This window comes from Toxotes jaculatrix, chromosome 16 (assembly GCF_017976425.1).
Source record: "Toxotes jaculatrix isolate fToxJac2 chromosome 16, fToxJac2.pri, whole genome shotgun sequence".
NCBI lineage: Eukaryota > Metazoa > Chordata > Actinopteri > Toxotidae > Toxotes > Toxotes jaculatrix.
This window is the reverse complement of record NC_054409.1, coordinates 11,699,649-11,724,000: the sequence shown is the minus strand read 5'-3', so window position 1 is coordinate 11,724,000 and position 24,352 is coordinate 11,699,649. Positions and strand designations below refer to the sequence as shown.

General features: G+C 41.4%; 3 protein-coding genes across 5 annotated transcripts in view; 1 reads left to right on the top strand and 2 right to left on the bottom strand.

Annotated features, from left to right (window-relative positions):
* Positions 1-273: 273 nt before the first annotated feature.
* Positions 274-13,887, top strand: snx30 (sorting nexin family member 30). 2 transcript variants are annotated; one of them, XM_041058716.1, is made up of 9 exons: positions 274-533; positions 3,273-3,488; positions 4,515-4,625; positions 4,756-4,914; positions 5,511-5,700; positions 6,776-6,975; positions 7,426-7,515; positions 8,054-8,206; positions 9,200-13,887. In XM_041058716.1, exons 1-9 carry the CDS (start codon positions 399-401, stop codon positions 9,275-9,277), a joined length of 1,332 nt encoding a protein of 443 aa, XP_040914650.1. In that variant the 5' UTR covers positions 274-398; the 3' UTR covers positions 9,278-13,887. The 2 variants fall into 2 exon arrangements, with proteins under 2 accessions (XP_040914650.1, XP_040914649.1); XM_041058715.1 differs by having other exon boundaries at positions 8,054-13,887.
* A 232-nt stretch (positions 13,888-14,119) lies between these two features.
* On the bottom strand, positions 14,120-19,768 carry LOC121195315 (thymic stromal cotransporter homolog). The gene is made up of 7 exons (XM_041058717.1): positions 19,165-19,768; positions 18,677-18,847; positions 18,173-18,391; positions 17,728-17,899; positions 17,231-17,314; positions 15,640-15,796; positions 14,120-15,448 (listed from the first exon to the last, which is right to left on the bottom strand). The coding sequence occupies exons 1-7, from the start codon at positions 19,636-19,638 to the stop codon at positions 15,391-15,393; spliced, it is 1,335 nt and encodes a 444-aa protein (XP_040914651.1). The 5' UTR covers positions 19,639-19,768; the 3' UTR covers positions 14,120-15,390.
* A 515-nt stretch (positions 19,769-20,283) lies between these two features.
* LOC121195890 (A-kinase anchor protein 2) overlaps positions 20,284-24,352 on the bottom strand; it is a 77,535-nt gene continuing 73,466 nt past the window's right edge. For both annotated transcript variants that reach the window (XM_041059597.1, XM_041059598.1), the window contains one exon: positions 20,284-23,902. In XM_041059597.1, coding sequence (XP_040915531.1) covers positions 23,771-23,902 — 132 coding nt within the window. In that variant the 3' untranslated portion in view covers positions 20,284-23,770. The remainder of the gene's footprint in view (positions 23,903-24,352) is intronic.

The following is a 24,352-nucleotide window of genomic DNA, read 5'->3' as shown; positions in this document are numbered from 1 at the left end:
TTTAAAATAATCCTTTTTTAAAAATCCATATAAAAAAATTTTATTCGTATTTTATTAACAATAGCTGTTTTTCAAGATGATGTTAAGATGATGTGTGATGTTAATAAACTTTGTAAAATTGAGAAGGGTTGGGAAATTTATTCAGTTCACTGATCGTCTTAATAGACGATCTTTAGAGTTTCATTTGTTGTCACGTGATGCGTATGTTTACATCCGGGTTCCTGGGGTTTAACGTCCGCAGCTGCGCGGTGCGAGTCAGCTGACAGTTGCGACCAACCAGCGGATGTAACATCCCAACTGAAGAGACCCAGACTCCGTCTCCGCTCACCGTTTCAGCCGCGTAGAACCGGACAGCCGTTACCCACGACACCCGGCCACATCTTCCCGCCTCCCGCAGGATGAGTGTCGGCGCTCCGAGAGGCCTGGCCAGCTCGGGGCAGAAGCCCATCGCGGAGATCCTCCACCCGCTGTCCGCCGCCGAGGAGCCGCTCTCCCCGGGGCCAGATGTTACCGTCAACGTCGGAGGGGACAAGGTAGGGTCTGCTGGGGCTGTACCGAGGACGGCTCGGCGGTTTGAAAGCAATCAGGAGATGGAGGGAAGACGGTTAACCCAACTATATTCTGTTTACTAGCCTGTTTTTAGGCTGGCACCAGTGTGTATAGGATAAATCTATCAAGTAAGTGGTAGAAAACTGACGGAGGTTTAATGGGAAAAATGGGAAAAAGGTTTTTTCTGGTTAATGTTTAGTATTCTTGTAGGCGTGTAGGGTTTACTGCACATGACTGGTGGTTAGAGTTGATTCTGAACCGTCGGAGTTTGCCTCTGAATCAAAGGATGAAAGAAAAATCTCACCAGCAGCACCTCAACTTTATTTTACAAGGGGACTTACTTTTTATTACAATACAACAAAACCACCAGACCAATGAGAACAAACAAGCACAGAGAAAAAGAAAGGGAAAATAATCTTACTAATCCAGACAAATCCACATATACACACACAAAGGTCAGGCTATGAGTAATGTGTTTATACCATTTCTCCATTTAAATTGAGTGCTGCACCACGCTGACTCCAGTTTACACGTTTTTGATCCGGACACAGATTTCCCTCAACCCCCTTTCAAAAGGGGACCTGACATCAGTATCAGCCCAGGTGTGCTGTGTAAACAAAGATGGACCATGCAAACAAATGACAAAAGCTTTTATTCTTCCTGCTGCTCTTTTACCCAGGAGTGAAAACCTCAGCAACCACTTTGGTATTGCAGTTAATTATTGCCAATAGGAGATGCTAAAATCCCCCACTAGCTTTCTAATAAAGTTACGTTGCAAGGTGTGTATGGTATGGTACTTACCTCTTTGATTTTATTTATTTTTTTCTTTTGTCATACATGAATACCTGGGGGCCAACCAGAGGCACAATCAAAGACTTTGCATGCAAATTAAAAATGTGAAGTCTATTAAAAGTTCACTTGTGTATCATTTCCACCAAAGGGGTAGTGGTTCTGGTTTCAGTCAAAACAGATTTTGTCTTCTGTTTGTGTGCATGCAATATTTAATCATATTCTTATGCAGGGGTTGGCATCATCGAGTAGACCTTGTTCATAGAAGATGTTTTGACAGTATCCTGGTATTGTTTGTGCTGCTTTTTGCTGGGACGCTTTAGTAGAACAGAGCCACTGATAAGGTTGTTAGTTTTCCATCCTTCACCTTTCTCACTTACAATGAGTAGAACCCCACATTACATCCGTTCCAGTGTCACAATATTGATATTTACATTCATACATCTCCCAGCTCTGCTATGTATTAAAAACAGGTCTGCTCGTCCCAGTGTAATATTTCCAGATTCCTCCTCACTGTGTGTCTGAGCCATGCTCAGAGCCATGCTCAGACACACAGTGGTGTTGCGGTGGCCTGGTTGTTCATTCACAGTGATGTAGTGATGCAACGCAATGCAATTATCTGAACTGTGATTACCAGTGCAGGTTAGCACCACAGTGTAAAAAGCGCACTTACAGTGTCAGCAGCCTGTGAGTGTGTGTATGTGTTGGGAGGGAGAGAGAGAGAGGAGAGACAGGCAGTGTAGCACTTTTCTTGACCCTGATTGAATTGGAAAGTTGCACACATGCACGCTTCAGGCAATTAAAAAAAAAGAAGTGTATGTGTGTGTCAGAAAAAGTGATTAAGGTTGAACATTAGCTTCTCTGCTGTCCCAAATGCACCTTAACCTGTTTTCAGGAAGAAAGTAGTTCCTTCCTCTTGTGGGCCAAGCCGGGGGCCCCCAGAGGACATTAGCGACTGGTGAGAGACGTGTGAGACGTCAGGAGCTCAGATGAAATCAGACGTGGCGGTGCTGTTTGTAGTGATAAATAGTGTGGTTTTATTTTCAGAACCAGTGTTGATGATGCAGCCCTGCTGCCTCACTGTTTTTCCTACCTTCCCGTTGCAGTGTTTACATTTTGGTCATTGTTTACATTTGACATTCTGTTGCCTGCTGCCGCTGCTGCTCGTCTAATGAGATCTGAATGTGCAGTAATACGTGAATCCATCATAAAATTAGTATGTTTTTACACTCACTGTCTGTTGCTGTAATGTGCTTTCATTTCTATCCTTTGGACTTTGGAAGTGAGAGTAAAAAGCATCTAGAAGTAGAAAAACAACCACATAATTCTTTGTTCTTTAACAGTAGCATGTCCAGATCCACAGGTGGTCTCTTCATTTAAAGAAACACTTTCCACAGTTTCCGCTTTCATCCAATTATTTGTCTTTTTGTAGCTTTTTTTTGTAGCATCTTAGCTGTGTGTGTGGATGGAGCCTGGAGATGTGTTTGTGTAGACCCAGAAGATACTGATTATATTGATTGATGCAACAAACATCTCTTTGTCCAGAAAACAAGAGGATGTCATGAACACTTCACAAGAAAAATTATCTCGAACAGTTTCTTTTCTTGACTTAAAATTTGGTCTTTTGCCATCCCACAGCTGGTATAACTAGCAATTGTTTTCACACAGTTGGTGTTTTCTTGTGTAGAAATGGATCCCCATTCCACACATGCTCCATTTCTCTCCTCTCGTCCATCATTCAATTAGAAAGACGACAGTAGTGTCAGATGATGCAGGGTGTGTAAGCAGCAGCAGCAGACTCAACAAGAGCTCCATTGACAGCGAGAAACAACGGCATCACCGTCAGCATCAATCTATCAGCTCTTTGTTTCACAGCTTTTCCCACTGCAGTATCCAAAATTGTTGTCACCATGGTGTCATATATGTCCACGCAGGAAGCGGTGTTGACCAACGGCACGCCGGTGGAGACGTCGAGCCCCACCTCGGCGTCCTCGCTGTTCAACAGGCTGCAGCTGGACGACGACCTGGAAGCAGACGCCCGGGACCCCTATGCCTCCATGGAGACCCGTGACCTTTTTGTCACAGTCGATGACCCAAAGAAGCACGTCTCCACCATGGAGACCTACATCACCTACAGAGTCTCCACCAAGGTCTGCTATTGACTGGTGTCTACCTGGCGTCCTGTGGACAAAAGGGTCCTCGATAACCTCCAGTCTACTGGGATCATAGTGGTTGTTTTGCATATTTTAGGCCAGTTACCAATCACATATACATAATGTTACTTCCAACCATTTTCAGAAGCACGCAGTCATTATCTCTGCACCACCTAGAGAAACGTAATGAGGGGGTTTAGTTCTCGTATTATTTGTCATGTGTTCATATGTTTGATTATCATTTTAAAACTCTCCTCGATTGATGAGCTGCAGATGAAGTTTTTGTCTTTTGTTCTTAATTTGATCAATAATTAGTAATTCATGGGATAAAACATGCAAAACTACCAGTATGGAAGATCTAAGTTTAAGGCCTGGGTGTCTGGTGAAAGTGAAAACCATATTTCGGTCAGTGCAGACCATCAGCTCAGGGGTGAACAAGAGAATACTCAATCTTAATGTAGCCTGGCAACATCGCATATGACAGTTGCTATGTGCACTGCTATGGTGCCTCAGCTCAGACGCCTTAGACAAATATCACAACCCAATATGAACACAGAGTGTTAATTGACAGCATGTGGCGGGGGGAGGGGGGGGTCTTTAACGCTAGATTGTTACAGAGAGAGAGTGTGTGTGTGTGTGTTTGTGTGCATGTGCGCCGTGTCAGCTGTATTTTCAAGGTCAATAAGCGTGTACAGTAATCCCATATGGGCTGAGATGAACAGAGACATGGTCACCTTCTAGTCTAATGTGAATATATGCGAGTGTGTTTTTCAAAAGTAGAGAGGCTGATTTCTCTAGCACTCAGTTTTTAATAACTGTCCACACACCTCAAAAGACTTAAGTTGGCTTAAAGTTTAAAGTTTTTTCTGTTGACAAAAACACAGAGTGGGTCCCCACATACACAAGGTCAATGCATTCTGGTCCCTTTTCAGGGTTATGATAAATTAAGGGTGAAGATGAGGCTTTTAGTATGTAATTTAAACACCAGGCAGCACATCAAAATTGTTTGTGTTTGTTCTTCAGACGACACGGATAGAGTTTGACCTTCCAGAATACAGCGTGCGACGGCGCTACCAGGACTTTGATTGGCTGAGGATCAAGTTGGAAGACAGCCAGCCGACCCACCTCATCCCAGTAGGTCAAATGAGCCACGATGCGGCCTACTGCCCTGCTTTCCAGTGAGAAACGCTTCACTTAATTTTCTGCTCTGCTTCTCCTCCTCCTCCTCCTCCTCCGCCTCCTCTTCCATCTCTCTTCACCCCAGCCGCTGCCAGAGAAGTTTGTGATGAAGGGCGTGGTGGATCGTTTTTCCGAGGAGTTTGTGGAGACGAGGATGAAAGCTCTAGACAAGTTCCTGAAGCGAGTGGCAGATCATCCTGTCCTCTCCTTCAACCCGCATCTAAATGCTTTCCTATCTGCCAAGGTAAGACTGTTTTTTGTTTTTTTTTTGGTTCAAAATGATTTAATCTTTGTCGCCCAGAACTTTGTAAACAGTCAGCTGCACAGAGAGCCCAATAAAAATCAGTTACTGTAAGCCACAGAGGAAAGTAGTCCCACTGATCTATGAAAACAGGGCGAGAAATAGAATGCGATCATGGAAAATACAAAAAAGAAAAAAGAATAAATATAATTCAAATCAAAGAGCTTAATCTCAGCGGTCTTCCAGTAAAATGCACAACCACAAAATGCAGAGCCTCTGTTTCCTAATGTGTGTGTGTGTGTGTGTGTGCTCTCTCCATGTCTGCCATCACTCACAAATTCTGTCTCTAAGTAGCTGAGACAGAAGACAAGACTTTATTGATCCCTGTAGGGAAATGAGGTTGTTGCAGCTGTAAAACAGTTGGACTCAGAAAAAGAAAGTAGAGCAGAAGCCTACGAGAGCAGTATAAAAATCTACCATGTAAAATGGGTGATAAAACACTTAAGGTAATAAAATAGAATATAAGCAGCTTTTAGGGTTTTCTCAATATACAGGTTGCAATTGACATCATGTGGGCTGTTGTCACTGTGTGTCTGCAGGATCTGAACAAGCGTCAGGGTCTGGCCCTGCTGACCAAAGTGGGCGAGTCGGTGAAGCACGTGGCCGGAGGCTACAAGCTGAGGGCGCGGCCGGCCGAGTTCTGCGCCATGGGAGAGTACCTGGACACCTTCAGCCAGAAACTGGGGACCATCGACCGCATCGCTCAGAGGATCATCAAAGAGCAGTCAGGTATCGGACCGATGGGGCGGGGGACTGGTGACAATGAGGAGTCTGAGCTTCTGTGCTGAGCTTTAGACCTGGCATAAATGTGAGGTATTTTGTACTGGTTTCATATGTGTAGGACCCAGCTGTGTTGCCAGTGGTTTAAGCTAGTTTCATTAGAAATTTGACAAACAAGAAAATGAGGTCAGAATATGCTGAAAATGGTGCATACACATGTAATAAATAGATCAATTTAAACTGGATTTTTAAAATAGGCAATCAGTTTGAAAATAGAAATAAATACAAAAAAAAATTTCAACAGGACAGGTTTTTAAAAAGAAACATAACTCAAGCTTACAAGCCCTAAGATGCAACAAGCATTTTCACTGGTCAGAGAGCTGATCACCTCTTCATTTACAAGCAGAGATCTGATTACTAGCAGCTTTTGGTACATGTTATATTGTGCTTTTACTTATGCCATGAAATGGTTCAGTCTTTAGCGGGGCGGCTAACACTAGCTTGTGAGAGTTTTTCTGCTGTATTGACTTTTTCAGCACTGTAGTGTTTGTTTGGAGAAAAGCCCACAGACCTTTGGGCCTTGAGGCTGCACTGTTGATGACTGCAGGCCTAACAAAAGGCCCTAACAAATCCCCACCGTCACCATCTGTTTGGGTTTTTTTGATGCAGTCTAAAGGAAAGGTCCTTGTTTCCACTCTGGAGGAGATAAGATGGGAACTTGGTGGGGAACTGTAGATAATGAAAACCCATGAGCTGACACGGAGTGTGTGAAAAAGCAAATGCCATGCGTGCTTGACTCAGCAGCCTGGTGTTTGGATATCAGCCTCTCACATGTGTAATTTACAAATATAGATTTTGCTGTTGCCAATTTCTCCGTTTCACCTGTGAGAAAAGACAGCTGGTGTCTTGTGTTGCTGAAGAGTATTAGTCAGTCAAACGAAAAGTATAGCCACAGAGTATGAAATGAAGTCAGCAGAAAATTAATTATATAAAGGAACGAAGACCATAACTCTACTTCTCATTATTTCTTCCTCGTCTATCTAACCACTTTCTTTCTTTTTTTTCCCCCTATCGCTCTAAAAAGAGTACCTAACAGAGCTGCGTGAGTACGGCACTGTGTACTCCAGCTGGGCGGGGTCGGAGGAGGAGCTGCGGCGCCCCCTGGAGGGCGTGGCCGGCTGCGTGACAACGTGCTGCAGTTCGCTGGAGGAACAGAGTGAGAACATGAGCCAGGACTTTCTGCCTGTACTCAGAGAGTACATCCTCTACATAGAGTCCATGAAGGTGAGAGGGACAGGGGCGGTCGCACTGGAAACACTTTCATATTTCTGTGAGAGTAGAACTACAACTAAAATATCTGACTTGTTACAGTAAAATACAGTTTGAGATTGAAAGTGGTGATGTTAACGCCACCTGTCAAAAGCTTTAGGACACCTCAGTTTTTCCAGTTATTGAAATTTCCATAGTGTTGTGTAAGATAAGTTGTCCTATTGTCCTAATCATGCATCAGAGTTTCACAAACAGTTTCTTCTAGCTGAGTCACCTTTAACTCTAAATAAAGGAAACTGTGTGTGAGGTTCTGCATGTGTCATGTCCTGTTCTCGCCAGGCTCCTGATTCAGCATATTTCTTTCTGTTAATATTTTTCAAATGTTGCCTTTCTCAGAAAACAATTACAGTATCAGTGAATGCGATACTAACACTGCTAATGTTTTCTGTGTTGTTCTGATTATAGAATGTTCTGAGGAAGCGAGACCAGAGCCAGGCAGAGTACGAAGGACGACTAGAAGCAGCCGTATTGCGAAAACAGGAGGACAGAACGCCTGTAAGCATCCTCTTTTCACACATGGAAGCCTTAAAATTGCTGCGTTCACTGTTTGCATTTCCGCAAGTGTCTGTATTTTCCCCAAGTTCACTTCACTTTGTCACTCTATATCCTGTAAATGTTCCCTGTTGGAAGCATGTGATGTGATATTCAGCTATTTGAAATTCGAGTATTTCAACCAGACATTTATTTACCACACAGTTCAAAGATCTTCTCTTCATGAAGGAGGATTCCCTGGAAGTTCACCAGAATTAATGTAGGCAGTCGCAGGCTGGACCTGTACAAATATAAACAATGAACTTCCTCTCATGTGTTTAACTGGCACACAAATTCATCTGGATGATTTCCAGGTGTGTGACAGAGTGTCATCTATCACTTTGCCAATTATCTAATTCAGCCCCCCCCCCCCCCTCCTCTCCACAGCCGGTGCACCACCCAGAGCCCCCAGTGATTCATTCCAGTCCTGTAAAATGTAGTCTTGTGTGTTGTGTCTCCTCAAGCCCCCCCTGTAGCTGTAGTTTTCTCTGTCTCGCTGTAGATGCCAGTGGAGGTCGAGAAATGCCAGGACAAGGTGGAGTGTTTCAACGCTGACCTGAAGGCGGACTGGGAGCGCTGGCAGAGCAACAAGAGGCAAGACTTCAAACAGCTTCTCACCGGCATGGCCGACAAAAACATCAACTACTACGAAAAGGTACGATGGCTCCTGTGTGTGATTACACTGCACGCTGCAAAAACATGGGCTTTAAATATCTTTGGGAAGATTTTATTGTCTTGTGATCATTGATCAAAACATTGTTATAGTTAGAGCAGAAACAGAAACTGTATTGTGTTAGGATGTATTCACACACAGAAGAATTTAACACACACACACACACTAACAACAAATTATGACAAAGGAGATGCTGGTTTGTATTTCTCCCACAATAACAGTGAAAATTGAAAAGTGTCAGTGTAGAAGTCAGCAATTGTTTGGGCTGAGCATCTTTTGAAATATACAGACACTGAGATACCAAAGTGTTTCTATACAAAAGTCTTTTTTGTATAGAGGACGTTTTTAACAGCGCTGTGATTCAAACTTAAAGAAATGTTTTCAGTGCTCAGCACTGTGGACACAGTTCAAAAAGCATTGATGTCTGATACCCAACCCTAGTCACTGTCAGTCAGGTTGCTTTACCTCCGACTACAGATCCATTGTAAACACATAGTTACAAGTCAATACTATTAAATAATCAAGTATCTGCAGCAAGCTGAGCTTTGGGACCAGATCCAACAGAGCACTGGATGAGCTGAAATGAGCTGCTGTTATTTATCCAGGATGGATTCAGTGAAGATGAGTCCTCTTTAGCAGAAAACACACAGTTACTCACATTCACACCTGGAAGCTGCCCAGTGCAACAACATTGTGATCTATTGAAGCACAGAGAGAGGTTAAGTGCTTTGCTCATGGGCACCTAAGAGGGGTCAGTGAGGGATAAATGGTCACATAGGGTCAGGAAGAATAGAAAACTGGTTTCTTAACATTACTGGTGATAGTGAGAATGAAGCCACAGCTGGGCAGAAAATGCAAAGGAAAAAAAAAAAGAAACTGGCATGAAACTGCCTCTGACTCTTCCTGCCTTTTCCCTTCGCCTCATTCTTTCCCTCCGTCGGCTGACTCTCCACCCATTTCCCTCACCCTCCGCAGTGCCAGGCAGCATGGGAGTCGCTCATAACTCTCCTCCAGGACAAACAGACTGAGGATAAAACGAGTGAGACGAACTGAAATATCTCCTCATGTCTCTGCCCCCCATCTCTCTCTCCCTCTCTGTATCACACAAACACACACACAAACACAAACACACTAACACACTCATGCCAAGGACCAACCGGGCAGCAGAAACTGTTGGACTTTCGCCCCGTTCTCTCATGAGATGATTGTACGGAGGGGGAGTCGTCTCTCTGAGTGATATGACCTACGAAATAGGTAATGAATGGTGCTTTCAAGGACAGCAGGGAAAGAGGAGAGACCTACTATGTACAGATTTCTGTTTTCTTTTTTGTTGTTGTTCTTAATGACTTTTTCTACTTCATATTTCCAATTAACAGTCGGTTGCCAATGCTATTTGTGTTTATTTAACTGCGGTCTCAGAGGATAACTCTTCTTCTGCATTGCAGAAGACATTTTTGAGGGCAGATACTGATATTTTGAGTGGGTGTGAAGTATCTTAAATTAAAGTACAACTATTCGGAGCATGCCCAAGATTTATTTCCCTGTCGGGTTGCCTCTGAAAACTTAACACTAAAACTCTCAGCTGAAACAAGACTCATGAAATTCTTTTTCCTCTCCTAAAGGCATCATATTGGCTGTAAATAAGAGGCCAATCTGTTATTCTTAACAACCATATTCACAATGTTTCAGCTCATAAAATCTTGTATTTGCCATTTCTGTTGACCATTTTCCTTAAGTTTATAAAGTTTACAGTTTTCCCACGTTCCCTGGAACCACTGTTCCAACTCAAGTCAACAAGTCAACTTGCAGAGATATTTAACTTGCTGTGTCATCAGAGGTTCATGACCTGGCCCTGTGGTCTGAGCAGAAGGCCAAAGAAAAAGCAGGAGGCGCCTCTGTTAGTTCTACAAATGGAAGCTTGTGGATTTTTGTTTTTGGCCCACACCTTTACAGATAGACAGGATTCAAAGCTACATTTGACAGTGACGGCACAGGTGTGGGTGTCTGAGTTGAATGAGTTTGATTTTGTTATACATTTGTGTTCTGAGTACAGTGCAGCAGCACCATCTGGTGTTCGAACTATAGTTTTCATCCTCTTGAAACTGGTGGCTGGTGGCTGAGCAGCGTGCTACCTCTGCTGGTTTCTTGTTTTGTTTTGTTTTTTATCACGGCCATTTGTTGCCTGCGGTAGCGACCTCATCTTCCTCTGGAGGCACAGGCTTTAACTCAGTTGGGGATGCAAAATGGCACACCAGGCAGATTTAATGAAAAAGACAGAGAGAACTGAAGGTGAAGGTGAAGACTTCACTGGTAGACTTTTATTCTCTTTAAACAAGTGGAAACAATCAGGTCTCAGTGTTTTTGCAGAACTTTTAAGAGTCAAAGGGCATTTTCTTGCAGTCATCTGCCTCAGTGACTCATATACATAAGATCTCTGAAACAGAAACAAAAAAAGACATTGCTTTGGCATTATCACACCCCACTAATAGAAACTGTGTCTTGCTTTAAGAAAAGTAACTTGATTGCTGGATATGAGGAGTCTTTAGTTTGCAGAGTACAGAGTTTAGAGCTGTCAGGTGACTTTCTTAAACATGTTCATGCTGCTGGCTTACGGAGATATAAACAACATTTAGGCTTCTGGTAAATCTCTGTTGAGGAGTTGGATAAACCGGTTCTCTAAAAAGTTTTAGGAGTGCTCCTCGGGTCTGAGCCAGGCATTTCAAAAACTACATTCTGAGTTATACACCCTTTACGGTAAAAGCTAATGCCACTAGTTTTCAGTAAACATTTTATTTCTCCTAGTATGAATCTGATTGACTCCGCAATGTAAACATTTTTTGGTTGTGTTGAAGCCGGTAATGGAGAAGAAGATGTGACTTTGTCTGCTTAGCTGTGACTCACGGGAGACATTTTTAAGAAGGTGTAGTTGCACAGCAGCACGTATGACCAACAGCTTTTTTTTTTTTTTTGCGTCACACTGGTTTTGTTTTTTTTGTTTTGTGTTTTTTCCCTTTTTTTTTTGCTGACTCTGATTTTTGCTGATGTGGCCTTGCCTTCAAGGAAAAATCTGTTCTGAGGTATTTTGATACTCTTCTATACGTAATCTTTGCTGAACCCACTATACTTATATCCATATATACATATATCCTATCTTTCCCTCCGTCCTCTGCCAGCTCATTACTTTCAGCATAAAGTAGCAAAAACTTGACCAATGAAACCAGGGCAGACTCAGTCATGTCACATCTTCCCAGAACCACATTTACAAAAACGTCTTACCCATCTTCGGTTACTTATGGCAGAGATATCACCATCTTTGAGCCTCATAAACATGAAGAGTTTCTTTAGCGTCCTTTCATTTATTTTCCGGATATTCAGGAATAAGGGGCAGTTGGGGCAGTGATATAGCAAAATCTTTGTGCTTCTAGAGGCTTTATTAATATAAAAATCTCTTTAGTTTTGTTTCTTTTCACTGATATCCTTTTATCAGATCCTATTGGATACCTCTGACTTTGAGCTGATGTCACTTTACTGAGCCTACCCTCAGTGTAGCCAAATGCCAGTACAGATGACAGCGTCTGCTTGGTGGTTTTAGTACTTTTAGTTCTCTTTTCTCTTTTTATTTCCTTCATTTCCCTTGAGCTTTAAAACCATGAAGCAGCTACTGCTTCCTCTTACTACCAGAAGTCGGCAAGTTGGCTCATGGGAAGCATTGTGTTTTTAATTGTGCCCGTCGAATGCAGCCAGTTAGGCGGAGTGAGAGTAGAGTAGCTGTGGTCCGGTGTCGAGGCAGCTACAGCAGACAGTACTACGGATGCACTGATGCTAAATGGCTAAAATACTGTATTTGTATGTCAGAATACCAAAAATTTAAAATCCTGTATGAGGAGCCAGAGTCAGAAGTGCTTCTGTATTGTCTGGTTCTTGCCTCACTACTATATTTTAAAAATGGTTTATCCAAGCCTCAGAGACCAATTCACCATTATTCCATTATCAATGTCAGGAATTCAGGAAAGATAAAGCAGGCAAACTTAAAAGGTACCTTGTAGACTTTTTGATAGGGCTTATTCCCTGATTTGTTTGTATCTCAAGGAAACACACAAAGCGTTTTTTGTAAGAAAAACTGAATGTAAGCAGAAATGTGTTTGTTTACAGGAAAACTCTTCAAAATCCATTCACCCTCTCATAGTAGCTCACTGCACTGGTGACCACCGTGAGAAGTGATGCAGCAGTGAGCATCTGACTCTTTCTAGCAAACATAAACATTTCAACCAGTAGCTAACGTTCACTCTAACCCAGGTACATTTTAATATGTTGACTTGTTAGAGAACTAAGGTAGAGGAAATGTAGCAAATAAACGTTTTTTTTAAAAAAAAAAGATCTGATAGGATATAAAGGGTAACTCTTTTTCTTTCAGTTCAGTTTTATTTACCGTATCAGATCGGTACTTGGTATCTGTTTGTTTATAGCTGAGCACTGTGAATCGCTGCCATCGGGGCAGTGATTTATAAAAAAAAAAAAAAAAAAAAGTGGCATCGGTGCATCTGTAGACTTTCCTGCTCTTTGGTGTAAATGAAGTAACTGTACCACTGTACCGACCTGATGAAGTGACCTGACCTGAGCATGCACAACTTCTGAGATCGTTCAGACTTTATTGAAATTTATTTTTGCTCTAATGGCAATATTCTGTATATTCAATAATATTCAATATACCCCAATGTACAGCTGAATTATATACGGTACAGCTGAGTCTATTTTTGTATAAAAAGAAGGGGATTGTTGTCAGGGTTCCAGTGAGTCGTGAATATTACTATAATACATTTTAGAAGGGATTTTGGAGATTTGTAACAACCATTTAATTTGGCATAACCAAAATATAAGGAATTCTTTTTTTTTATTTAATTTTTTGATGCTCGTTGGAACCCCAATGATAGCTTTCTGATGAATTTACTTCTCCTTATTCAGAGCCATTGTAAACGCCCCATCTTATACTGTGTGCCTGCTGATTTATTTTGCACTATATACACAGCTCCACCCCATGGCAGAAACGTACGCTGGAAAAATAAAAATAAAATCAAGCTAAATTTTCTTTCTTTCTGTTGCCAAAAATGACTATAAATAGTGTGGAGCTGGTGGAGACATATTTTGTGTATCAGTTTTGAACATTCTGTAATAATAAGAAAGGCATCGGCTGTATAGCTGATTCAAGTTAAATCACCAAACAGGGACGACTATGATGGCTGCCACTGTACGAGCCTATAAAGAAGGGAGAATTGTTTGGGGGGGGTGCGAGTTTTGTTTTCCTTTAACGTACAAATCAAATGTTTCTAAGCCAAATGTCCCCGTCTTTTCCTCCTGTCTTCCTCACACATGAAGAGAGAATCTGATTTGCAGCACAGGATAAACCTGATCAATCAAACCTGTACGAAAGGTTGAAAGTCAGATGACTTACAAACGTGTGAATCTAGCTTCAGTCTTTTTATTTCTGTTCCTCCCCAGTGTGTACTGTTTACGTTCAGAGTTCTTATTGTACATTTGGATGTGAATAACATCTGGTTGTAATTATAAATAAGCTTGTATATTGATGTTGTTTTTGATGCAATTTATCTTTACCTCAAATGATTTTTTTGGATATATTGGACCAATAATAAAGAACAGCGAATTCATTTGATATTTTTCTGCTCTAGTCTGACTTTTTGTTTTTCTTCTGTAACATTTTGTTAGTTTTTACCTGTTGAAATGTATTGTAAGTACAAAAAAAATGTATTATTTGATGAAATTAAATAAAATACAGTAATAAGATGTAACAAAAACATGAAGAGGGAAGGTTTATATATGATTCCTAAATGCAATACTTTAAATAGTAATAGTTAAAAAAAAACATTTTAAATGTTTTAAATTTTCTTTATACCTTTATTTGCAGAATTTAAGTGAATGTCATAATACACTGCATCCAGTCTACCAATGGTACCATAAAACAAGTCGACAGGAAACACGGCATGAGATTTCCAAACCTCTTTTCATGGTGACAAGATCACTTCAGGCTGTTTTTTACAAAATATGGTGATAATATAATGCCAGGCAAAATGTGTGTTGACCTTTCAAACACGTTAGTGCAGTTCAAAGTACTTTACAATCAAATGCAAAACTAAAGGAAATTAAAAGTAAGACAAGTGATATAAAATGTAATAGTAATAAAATTACATTTTTAAAACAAATTTCTTCTTTTCTGTGTCAGCATTTCCTGACCTGCAGGTTCAGAAGTCTCACTGCACGCTATTTACCATAAAGTGCATATATTTTCATTCTAATCTGCTTACAAAGCGTTTCTGTTTTCGAAAATAAGTCAGAATGCGAGAACTTCAAATGACGCAATACTCACATCTAAAATTAGCAGCTGCGTGTCCAGAAGAGTGTTCAGTCATTAATGACATGTGAATGGCAACTGGAATGTACACATTCACACAGAGAGTGAAAAGCAGCCTGTAAACCATCCTCACGTACACAAACTCTGCAGTGACCCAGCAGCAACAAACAAGCTACATGATTTCCATCCTGATGTGGTCATGACAACTGATTTCTGGCCATGCCCTCATAACTAGTCAGTTAGCAAAATCTTCAATTAAACAAATTCTGATAAAAACAACATAAACCCAAACTCTGCAGTCACAAAGATGCAAACTTTCTAAAGTATGGATATATTTAAAACCTCATAAGATTACATGTACCCTATCAGCAGAGGCTGTGCTTACTGGAAATTTAAATTCCAAGTAATAAGCATGAAAATGTGTCAGATTCAAATATATTAGATATTTACAAATGAAATAATGTGATCCTGTAGCTTGTGCGAAGTCAGATCTCAAAAAAAAAAAAAAGAAAAACATTCTCTGTAATAGGCAGCACTCATAAGGGATTTTCCACGTCTGACATATTCACTGAAACGTCCTGTATATTGTGTTGAAATCACTGTGGGTGTGGACATGCCACTAATCCTCTTAAAACAGTCTGGGCCAGTTTCACTGGTTGAAGAACAGATATTTTCACCCAGTGCCCCCAGTCGGCTCATCTGTCCACACATTTCTGCAGTTATAGGAAGCGAGTCTCCTCTTGCTCATTTCACATTTCAGTTCCTGTTTGCCTCGTGCCAACGCTAAGTCACTGCTGGCGAGTCAGTCTCCCTGAGTCCTTTTGTACTGTCGCCTCTGTGGTGATCTGCAGCCGACGATACTGGAGGGATGAAACATTAAGAGTGTGTGAGAGAATGTGTGGGTCAAGTCCAAGTCCGGTTTTATCACAGTGACAAGTATTTTATGTCTAAATTAAGTTTCTATGGTTCTTTTTCAATGATGCCCTATGTATGGACAAACAATGAGTACTAGAAACTAATATACTGATCTGAAACTGTCTAAAAATAGTACCTGATGGGTATCATTCCCAGCACTGTAACGATGCTGGAGAGTGTGAAGACGAAGCCCGGGAACCAGTCCAGAGTCGTCTGATAGATCTTAGTAAAGGCAGGGATGTAGGCCAGACCAGAAAACTTCAGAGCCAACTGTAGGACGGTGAGAATGGTGCCTGATGGGAAGGAAGGAAGACAGACAGGTTAAAGGAGTGAGAAGTTAATCTGACAGAGATGTAAAGGAACAGTCCGAGATTTTGGGACATGTAGAAGAAGATCAATACCACTCTCGTGTTTGTCCCGTAAATATGAGTCTATCACCAACAGCTGGCAAACGTAGTTTAACATAAAGACTGGAAAGAGGAAACGGCAACAACCTCACAATAAGAAGAACAAGGAGTCCTGCAATAGACTGTCTAACTCCCATACAGAGCCCTGATCTGAACATCATGGAGCCAGTCTGGGATTACATGAAGATAGAAGACACTGGGACAGCCACAGAAGAACCGCAGCAACTTCTCTAAGATACTTAGTGTCCTCATTTTATGTTTTGTGACTAAAACGCTTGCACTGGAAGGATTTTTTTTTTTATGTTCTTTTTTGTGTGTGAACAGGAAAAGAGTTGGTGTTGCTGCTGTGTATGTTTGCATTGCTCTGACTTCTTAAGCAGACATCACGTATCACGTCAAAGCAAACACACACACAGGAAAAACCCTGATGAATGAATAACCCTGGTCCTCTAATCATCAGTAAACCCAGTGCATATCTGTGTGTGTATGTTTGTGTCTGTGTGTGTATGTTTGTGTGTGTGTGTGTGTGTGTGTTAGAGAGAGGAAGCTTGACACTCTGACTTGTGGCAGAACGGGCTCTAAGATCATCACGTCATCTTTTTAGTAAAAACCAGTCTGACCGGCCTCACGTGTCGGTTTCCGATACACACCACTCCTCCGTCTGCATACCTGACCTCGGGTCCTCAGAACACATCGTACTATAAGTGACTGTATTGAAATATAATCTTTTTCTGTGGTTAGGATGTTTCCTTTCATCACACAGCAACTGCTTAAACACACTAAACATCACAGACTACGTGATGAGGATCACTGAGTTTGTTTTTTTTTTTTTTTCCTGGCCTGTCATTGACCTTCAGACAGCAAACTCAACTTCCGCGTCGCCATCCCTTTCCCCCTCAACTTCCTCCTGCCCCGACTTTGATATAATTTGAATCCTACACTTCCTTCTTATCTTTGATACCATCACTGCTATAAATACTGCAGTAAGTAAATATTTGATCCAATAACAAAACTTAATAGCAGTGTATAAAAAAATGAAGCTAGGTGTCACTGATCTGGCAGAGGTTTGATTTATCTTGTGTGGGCAAATGAATGAAACGTTTATTTCTCTGTATAATCCACAGATCTCACTGTGAACATGTTTTATTTTCTACAAAGGAAATAGTCTTTAGAGATAAATGAGAAAACACGTTTTTTTGTATTTAGATGAAGTGATCCTTTAGAAATCTAAAACTGTTCTGTCAGTAGCAGCTGATCCATACATGTACTGTAGTAAAAGAAAATACCAATATTTCCCACACACACAGGTTGCATACTCACCACATGCAGATGCTGGAACTTGCTGTGAAAGTAGAGATCTGATCGTGGGCATCGGGATGAGAGCAAACAGATTGAGCGAGCGAGCTGCAGAGAAATGAACAAACGCTCATTAAGTTAATTCCTCTCCCACCATCCCCCGCCCACCCACTGCCATCCACCCACTACTTTTTGTCTTTGACAGGTTTGTGCGTCCAACAGAGCTGTAGCCAGTTTTGTATTATCACACTCATGTTGTCTAAACAGTCAATCATCTGTGTTGAAGTAAAACTGTAACCTGTGACATTTTCATTAAATACAACAGTTAATTTTCAAATCTAAAAAAAAACAACAACCAAACATAAACACCTTTTTTTCTGTTTCCCATATTTGTCGTTTGACTAAATGAAAATGAATAAACAGTTGACTCAGAACACGGAGCTTTTGCAGGTTAAAAAACAAGCTGGGTTGTTACTTCAATACTTCACCATGATCCATCACAAACTGCGCCTCAGTCTTACCGAGGTAGAACATGGTGGTTGTCGTGACGAAGGACATGAAGTAGATTCCCGAGGTGAATGACAGCATGCCGATCAGGATGAGCGTGATGTCGCTGGCGCAGCGACGAAACAGGATCACGCCGAGGAAACTGGTGAGGAAAATCGTGCAGCCAGCTGCGTTCCCATAACCGACCTGGAGAAAGAGAAAGAGAGAAAGACACAAAAAATAAAAGAAGACAGGAAAAGACATGGAAAAAGGAGAGAAAATTAAAAATGAGACTAAATCAGTTTGACAGAAGAAATATAAACAGATTATACTGCGCAAAAAAACACAATTTATGTCTATAGTAACTCACAAATAATAATAATAATAATAATACAAATGCAACAACATTCCTGTTATCTCTCCTGCATCAGTATTGGGAAAACAAAACAAAACCGACATGCACAGAGAATAAAGCGTCACCTGAGTGGCACTCCAGCTGAGCGGCTCCTTCATCACAAAGACGCCCAGTATTTCTACAGCTCCACCCACTGCAAAGTTGTACAGGATGGCAGCAGCAAACAGCAGAACCACGTTCACCTTGTTTATCCCAGCAGGAGCCTCGGTGACAGGGGCAGTATCAGAGGTGTGAGAAAGGAGGTGGCAGCTCTCATCTGGGTCTTTGTCGGACACTTGTTTCACCTTTAATTATGATGGACACACACACACATTTAACATCTGCATGAGGTGAATACTACTCAGCAAAATATTAGTTCCCTGCTAAATTCAGGGATAAAAAGGGGAGGATGTTTTGTGGACAACATGACGTTGCAGGAAAAAAATGTTGGACTGAAATCCAATCAAGCTTTTCTGTGTTTTTCTGTGGAAGTTTCAATGTAAAAAAAAAAAAAAAATCTGGATTCTGGTATGTCAGCACACATCCATCAAGGATTCTCTCTGTACAAACACACACACACACACACTGACCTGCAGCAGGAAAATGGAGAATACGAGGCAGAGCAGGTGAAGAAGTAAGCTCACAATGAGCAGGACTATTCCATGTCCCAGACTGGAGCTGTAGGCCAGGAACAGATGACCCGACACCAAGCTGCCCACCACACCTGCTGCCCCATACAGCAGCTCCACTTTCATCATCACCTGCATGGGACATGGACACATAATCCAACTTTTGTGATTGCTGGCCCCTGCTCCAACTGAAGGCAGAGGTGTGGAAATCAGTGAACAACAAAAACAGCTTGATTAGTCATTCAGGAACCAAAATATCAAACTGTGTGTAACAAATCCACTGGACTTGTTACTGTAGAGTTTTGTATGTGTTACGATGGTGGTTCACCCATAACCTGCTCAGAGGACCATCTTATTGGACAAGCAATACATAATTATAGATTATTTATATTGTTTACTTTTGTTGTTTATTGATACTGACATTTAAATTTAACACTGATAACACTGACCTTGGACCGGTCCGTAGTCGTGGAGCTGAGCGACGCCAGCGTCATCACGCCGGGCCAGTAGGCGCAGAACCCACCGGACAACCCGAAGAGAACCGCGGCGCCGAACATCACCTCCACCGGCAGGCGGAAGATGACCACCAGGAGCAGGATGAGCCTGGACAGCAGGTATCCGCCCAGGGGCACCACGATGGGGGCTTTCCTCCTGCCTCGGTCGCTCAACCGGGCCAGGAGCAGCGCAGGTATCATCGGGACGAACCGGATGATGAGGTTGTAGGTCATGAAGAAGTCCGTCATGGCTTTCTGCTGGCTGTCCTCCCGGGACTTGTCGGGGTACGTGGCGTTCGCGCAGCGGTCCTTGACCACCATCTGCAGAGCGGTGTCGAAGAGAGTGCTGCCCAGCTGCTCGAGCACGATGATCGGCTCTACCTGACGGAGCACCGCGAAGGCACTTTGACACAAGTTCGGTAGCGCCATGATTTTAAGTTTCAGGGTTATTCAAAGTATACTGTCAGCTTCTACTAAGACTTACTAACACCTAAAACCAGAATCAGACTTCATGTGCAGAAATGCAGAAGTCCTTGTTGCTCAGTCGTTCTTCTGAACAACATGATGCATCAAGGACGGGACTAAAACAGGACTTTGCCACGCCCACTTCCTCCTCCTCACGTGCTTCTCTGGATGATGAAAGGCGTGCAACGAAAAGCTGTGCATGTATGGGACTCAGGGAACCACCCACTACACTCAACCTCTCAATCTATTTTTTTTAAGTTGGACTTATATTTATTTTTAATTCCAGAGAAAACACCATCTAATAAATTTTGGGTTGTTTCAACTGTGGGCTTTAACTGTTCGAGAAGTCAAACACATTGCAGAACTCTGACCCAAAAGGGAAAACTCTTCATTGTTGGGTGAGTTGAAGGGTGATCCGTTTCCTGTTTAAGCTACAAAACAAGGAATTTACCAGCACAAGCACCTTGTTGCACTAACCACACTTTACTTTCATAAGCAGCTGCAGCTGCGCCGTCAGCATGACACCCAGCAAGTGGCATTTGTCCCAGAGTGACTTGTCAGTTTCAAAGTGAAAGCATGTGCGAATGAACCACTCAGAAATCCAACGTCTACAGGTTTTGTTTTTAATGAGAAAATATTCATAATATGTTTAGTAGGTGTATAACTGTGAGCCTTACATGTGCTATAAAATAACAAAGCAGAGTATGAGCATACAAGTGGTTAACATAGGGACAGAGGTTATATACTGTATGATAAGGTTGCTTTGTCTCACACACACATACACATACACACACACACACACACACACACACACACACAAACAGTGTGAGTCCCCCGCACTGAAGCCTGGGCACTTCTGCTGGGTGAAAACAAAGCTACCAGCATTTAAAATGATAAATAAATCATCTCTGCACCATGAATTCAAACAACAAAAGCATAATAATAATAATAATAATAATAATAATAATAATAATAATAATAAATCACACAATTATAACTCCTCTGAGTGTGCATGATGACTGTTAACTTTTCCAAAGTGTTATTTAATGAGAACTCCAACAGGTTTTGGGGGGTTTAATTGTGTCCTTTGAAGAAGGAATGAGGACAGCATGAGTGTCGCAGTAAACTAAGGGAAAAGCCTTTTTGCTTCTGTTAATTAAAAACTCAAACTGTGCTGTGAATAAAGCTTTAGATACAGTAGATGCTCAGCTGGCATCCAGAATAGGCCACTATAAAAACAATCATTCATCGCAAAAGGATCTGTATCTGTTATTCATCCTGGAAGGGAAAAAAAAATCTGTCGCCTCTCATGTTTCCACTAAACTCTCATAATTCTCACCAAGATATCATACATACTGGTATAACAAGTGCGTTTAATATTGTCTGACAGATCAAATCATGTTTTGATGTCTGGAAAAACTGTTTCTGTAGGCCCATCGGGCCCTTTCTTTTTGTCCCTGAAGTCTTGTAGCAAAATTAATCTCAAATCAGAATCAGCGATGCTGTACCTGCTTTGCATTTATGGGGTTACATTTCTCACTCTCATAAAAAGGGACACTGGTCCATGAATTTTTTTTCATTTTATATATTATTAAAAGTGTATAAAAACATGAACAAGGAGTATTTTCTTGAACCAGTGTGGGTGTTTTGAGTCAGGGAGAAACGGGCGCATCACAGAGACGGAAGTCCTCGGTTTTCACTTCTGGTTGGTAGAGTTGCTGGCACTGCATTTCCCTCAGGCGACAGAGCCGATTACGACAGCCAAGTCAGATAGTTAACCAACAGGAATCTGACATCATGCTGGGGCTGTCCCAATAAATACAATCCAGAATCATTATTGTCAAGGGTTAATATGTGTCCTGCATTTTTCTTTTTTCTTTTATACTTTGTGCAAGTTTACGTCAGTGTACATTTTATGTTTCAGGCATTTATCTGAGGATTTTATTCAGTGTGAGCAAACAGAGAACGAAGGACACTTGAACAGGACACACCGGTGATCAAAACTGTAACCTTTGGTTGACAGGAAAAGAAACCATCCTCCTGATATCCTAATGCTTAAAAAAAAAAAATCTCAAAGGCTTCAAAATAAAGACGGAAAAGTAGAATAATTTTGCTACTTTTCAGGTAAAGTGGTTCAGAAATACTGTATCTACAGCCATGTCGACACATTTCTACTTTTACTTCTCATTTCAAGACAGTCCTGTAGGCGCCAGGGATCATTCTGATTGTGTCTGCGGTGTGTTTAGTGTTTTCATTTTGAAACTGAACCTTGTTTTCTAGGCCTTGGACAGTACACAGTAACATTAAACTCACAGAGGCCTGTGCTGCCGTTATTTTCAAAATCACATCATCCTGCAAAAGTCAAAGCTCACAATATATTCAGTAAAAAAAAACAAAAAACAAAAAAACGGACAACCCCAATTTACAGTTTGTTAGTGACGGAAAGATGAACAGACGTCTGCTCAGCCTGTTGTTGTTGATAGTCAGTTGCCTTCTTTTTGCTGCTTGTTGTGTGCTTGTTTCAGGTTAGGAAAGGAGTGTAATGCCATGCACACAATCAGTTCTTTTTAAATAGACTTAAGAGCTCAGGCTGACATTTTTGTTTTCTCTAAATAACTACATTCTGTTTTGGTATAACAACTTTTTTTTATAAAAAGCTTTTTTCAATATTTTTCATCAAACTTTATCCTCAGCTAGCAAGGTATAGCAGAAAGACGGCAAGTTGCCTCACTGGATACATACATACATGTTCATATATCAAATACACAATCCTACCTCAGTATAATACATGAAACAACTGCTTACATCAGAAAGCACAGGTCAACAAAGCGGCGTAGCCAGCAAAAGTAAAATAAGTGATTTTTAGAATATAAAACCCCCGACCCAGCCCTTTCATTAATACACACACTGACTGAAGTGACACAAACACACTAGCTTCCCTCTTCCCCGTCTCACTCCTCTTATCTGTGGTTTATAGTTATGTTTTGTTGTGTTTAGACACGCTATCTAATGTGGTTGCTTATTTTCTCTACGGTCTACTGAAACTGTAGTAATACAGAATAGGAGCAGGTAAAATACATTATATGTATCGTGCATTCAACAATTACTGACAGGCCTAAGGCAAAATTGCACCTTGATGCTAGTTTTGCAGCTAGCACCTGACGATTCGAGGACGCTGACCTTCAGAGTCGGCACTTAAGATTTCATACAGATGCTTGAAAGGAATGCCAAGGCTCACACACACACGTCCATGTGTTGTATCTGTACTGTGGCACTGCAGGATACAGAAGATAAAACTTTGCGGGCTCCGAAAGTGATGCTTTTGGGTTAAAAACCTGGAAAACAGCACAGCCTCCATGCAGCATTGTCAAATTCAGGTTAAAAACGATTCTGAAATTTCATTAAACAGATCTGAGCGTGTGATCAGGCCTCGCTTTTTCTCCTTCCTTGCACAACGTTCAGTCAGAATTTTTCAGTCAGAAATTTCTGCGTCTTTTTTGTTGTTGTTGTGGTAATCAAACCCTTCCCACACATTTTGAAGATGACTGGGGTTATTATCAAACTTACATTGCCAAAACCATCATCATCAAGTCTCAGGCAACCTGTCAAAATAAAATCTTTAGATCTCAGCCCATATTTCAACAATAAAATTGCAAATAAGTGAAAAATCCTATGAACACTTAAGTCATTCAGCGTCTACCAACTAGTAAAAACCTTCTATCCCAAATAAACTTCTGCAGAACGTTCCTAAACCACCATAAAACCCTTTCAAAGTGTCTCTTGCATCGCTTGGCCTTTTTTTCATTTCTTCAAACTCAGCACAACACTTCAAATGTCTCTCACATACTCAGTCTTTTAACATACTGGTCCGGCTTCAATCCTCAGGTCCAAAAATCACAACTTGATGCATCTCCTCGATGAGTGCCACTGCTCAAGCCGGTGGGTCATGTGATCATCAGAATACTATTAGTAAAATAAATACTGTTTGCATTCTTTGTCCTTTCTCCTCTTGTTTGCATTTTTTCCTTCAGTCTCTTCATCCTCCTCTTTCTCCTCCTCTTAACTCAGTCCCTTTACTGTCTCTGAAAGGAGCTATTTACTCCTCCTCCTCTTCTTCCTCCTCTTCTTCCTCCTCTTCCTCTTGCCCTTCCTCATTGGCGTAGATACCGGCTTCCCACTTCAGCGCCATGTCGCTTTTCCTCCTGGTGACACGAGTGGCCTCCAGGACCTGACAAATACAAAACATCCAATCAGATTCTTGTACATTTATTTTGGCACGAGCTAACAGATGATAAAACCCATGCTTTTTCACCGCTTAGGGGATATAATGGCATCACAAGCACAAAAATTATTTTTTAATTAATTAATATGACATGCAGTGTTATGTCAAACATCGAGGGAGCACTTGGTTAAACTATCCTGCAGTAAAGGTTTCACCAATAATGACCTTTAGCTACACTTGTCCAAATAAACCACCGAAATGAAGCGCACCTGCGTCATTTGACAGTGAAAAAGGTAATTTTACTCCATTTCAGGGAATGATTCATGCTTGAACACTGTCCCTCACACACACACACACACACACACACACACACACACACATGCCAAACACACACACTCTTACAAACACGTAAACCCATCTTCACACGTGGTAAAGATTTCTTTGTGAGCAGGAATC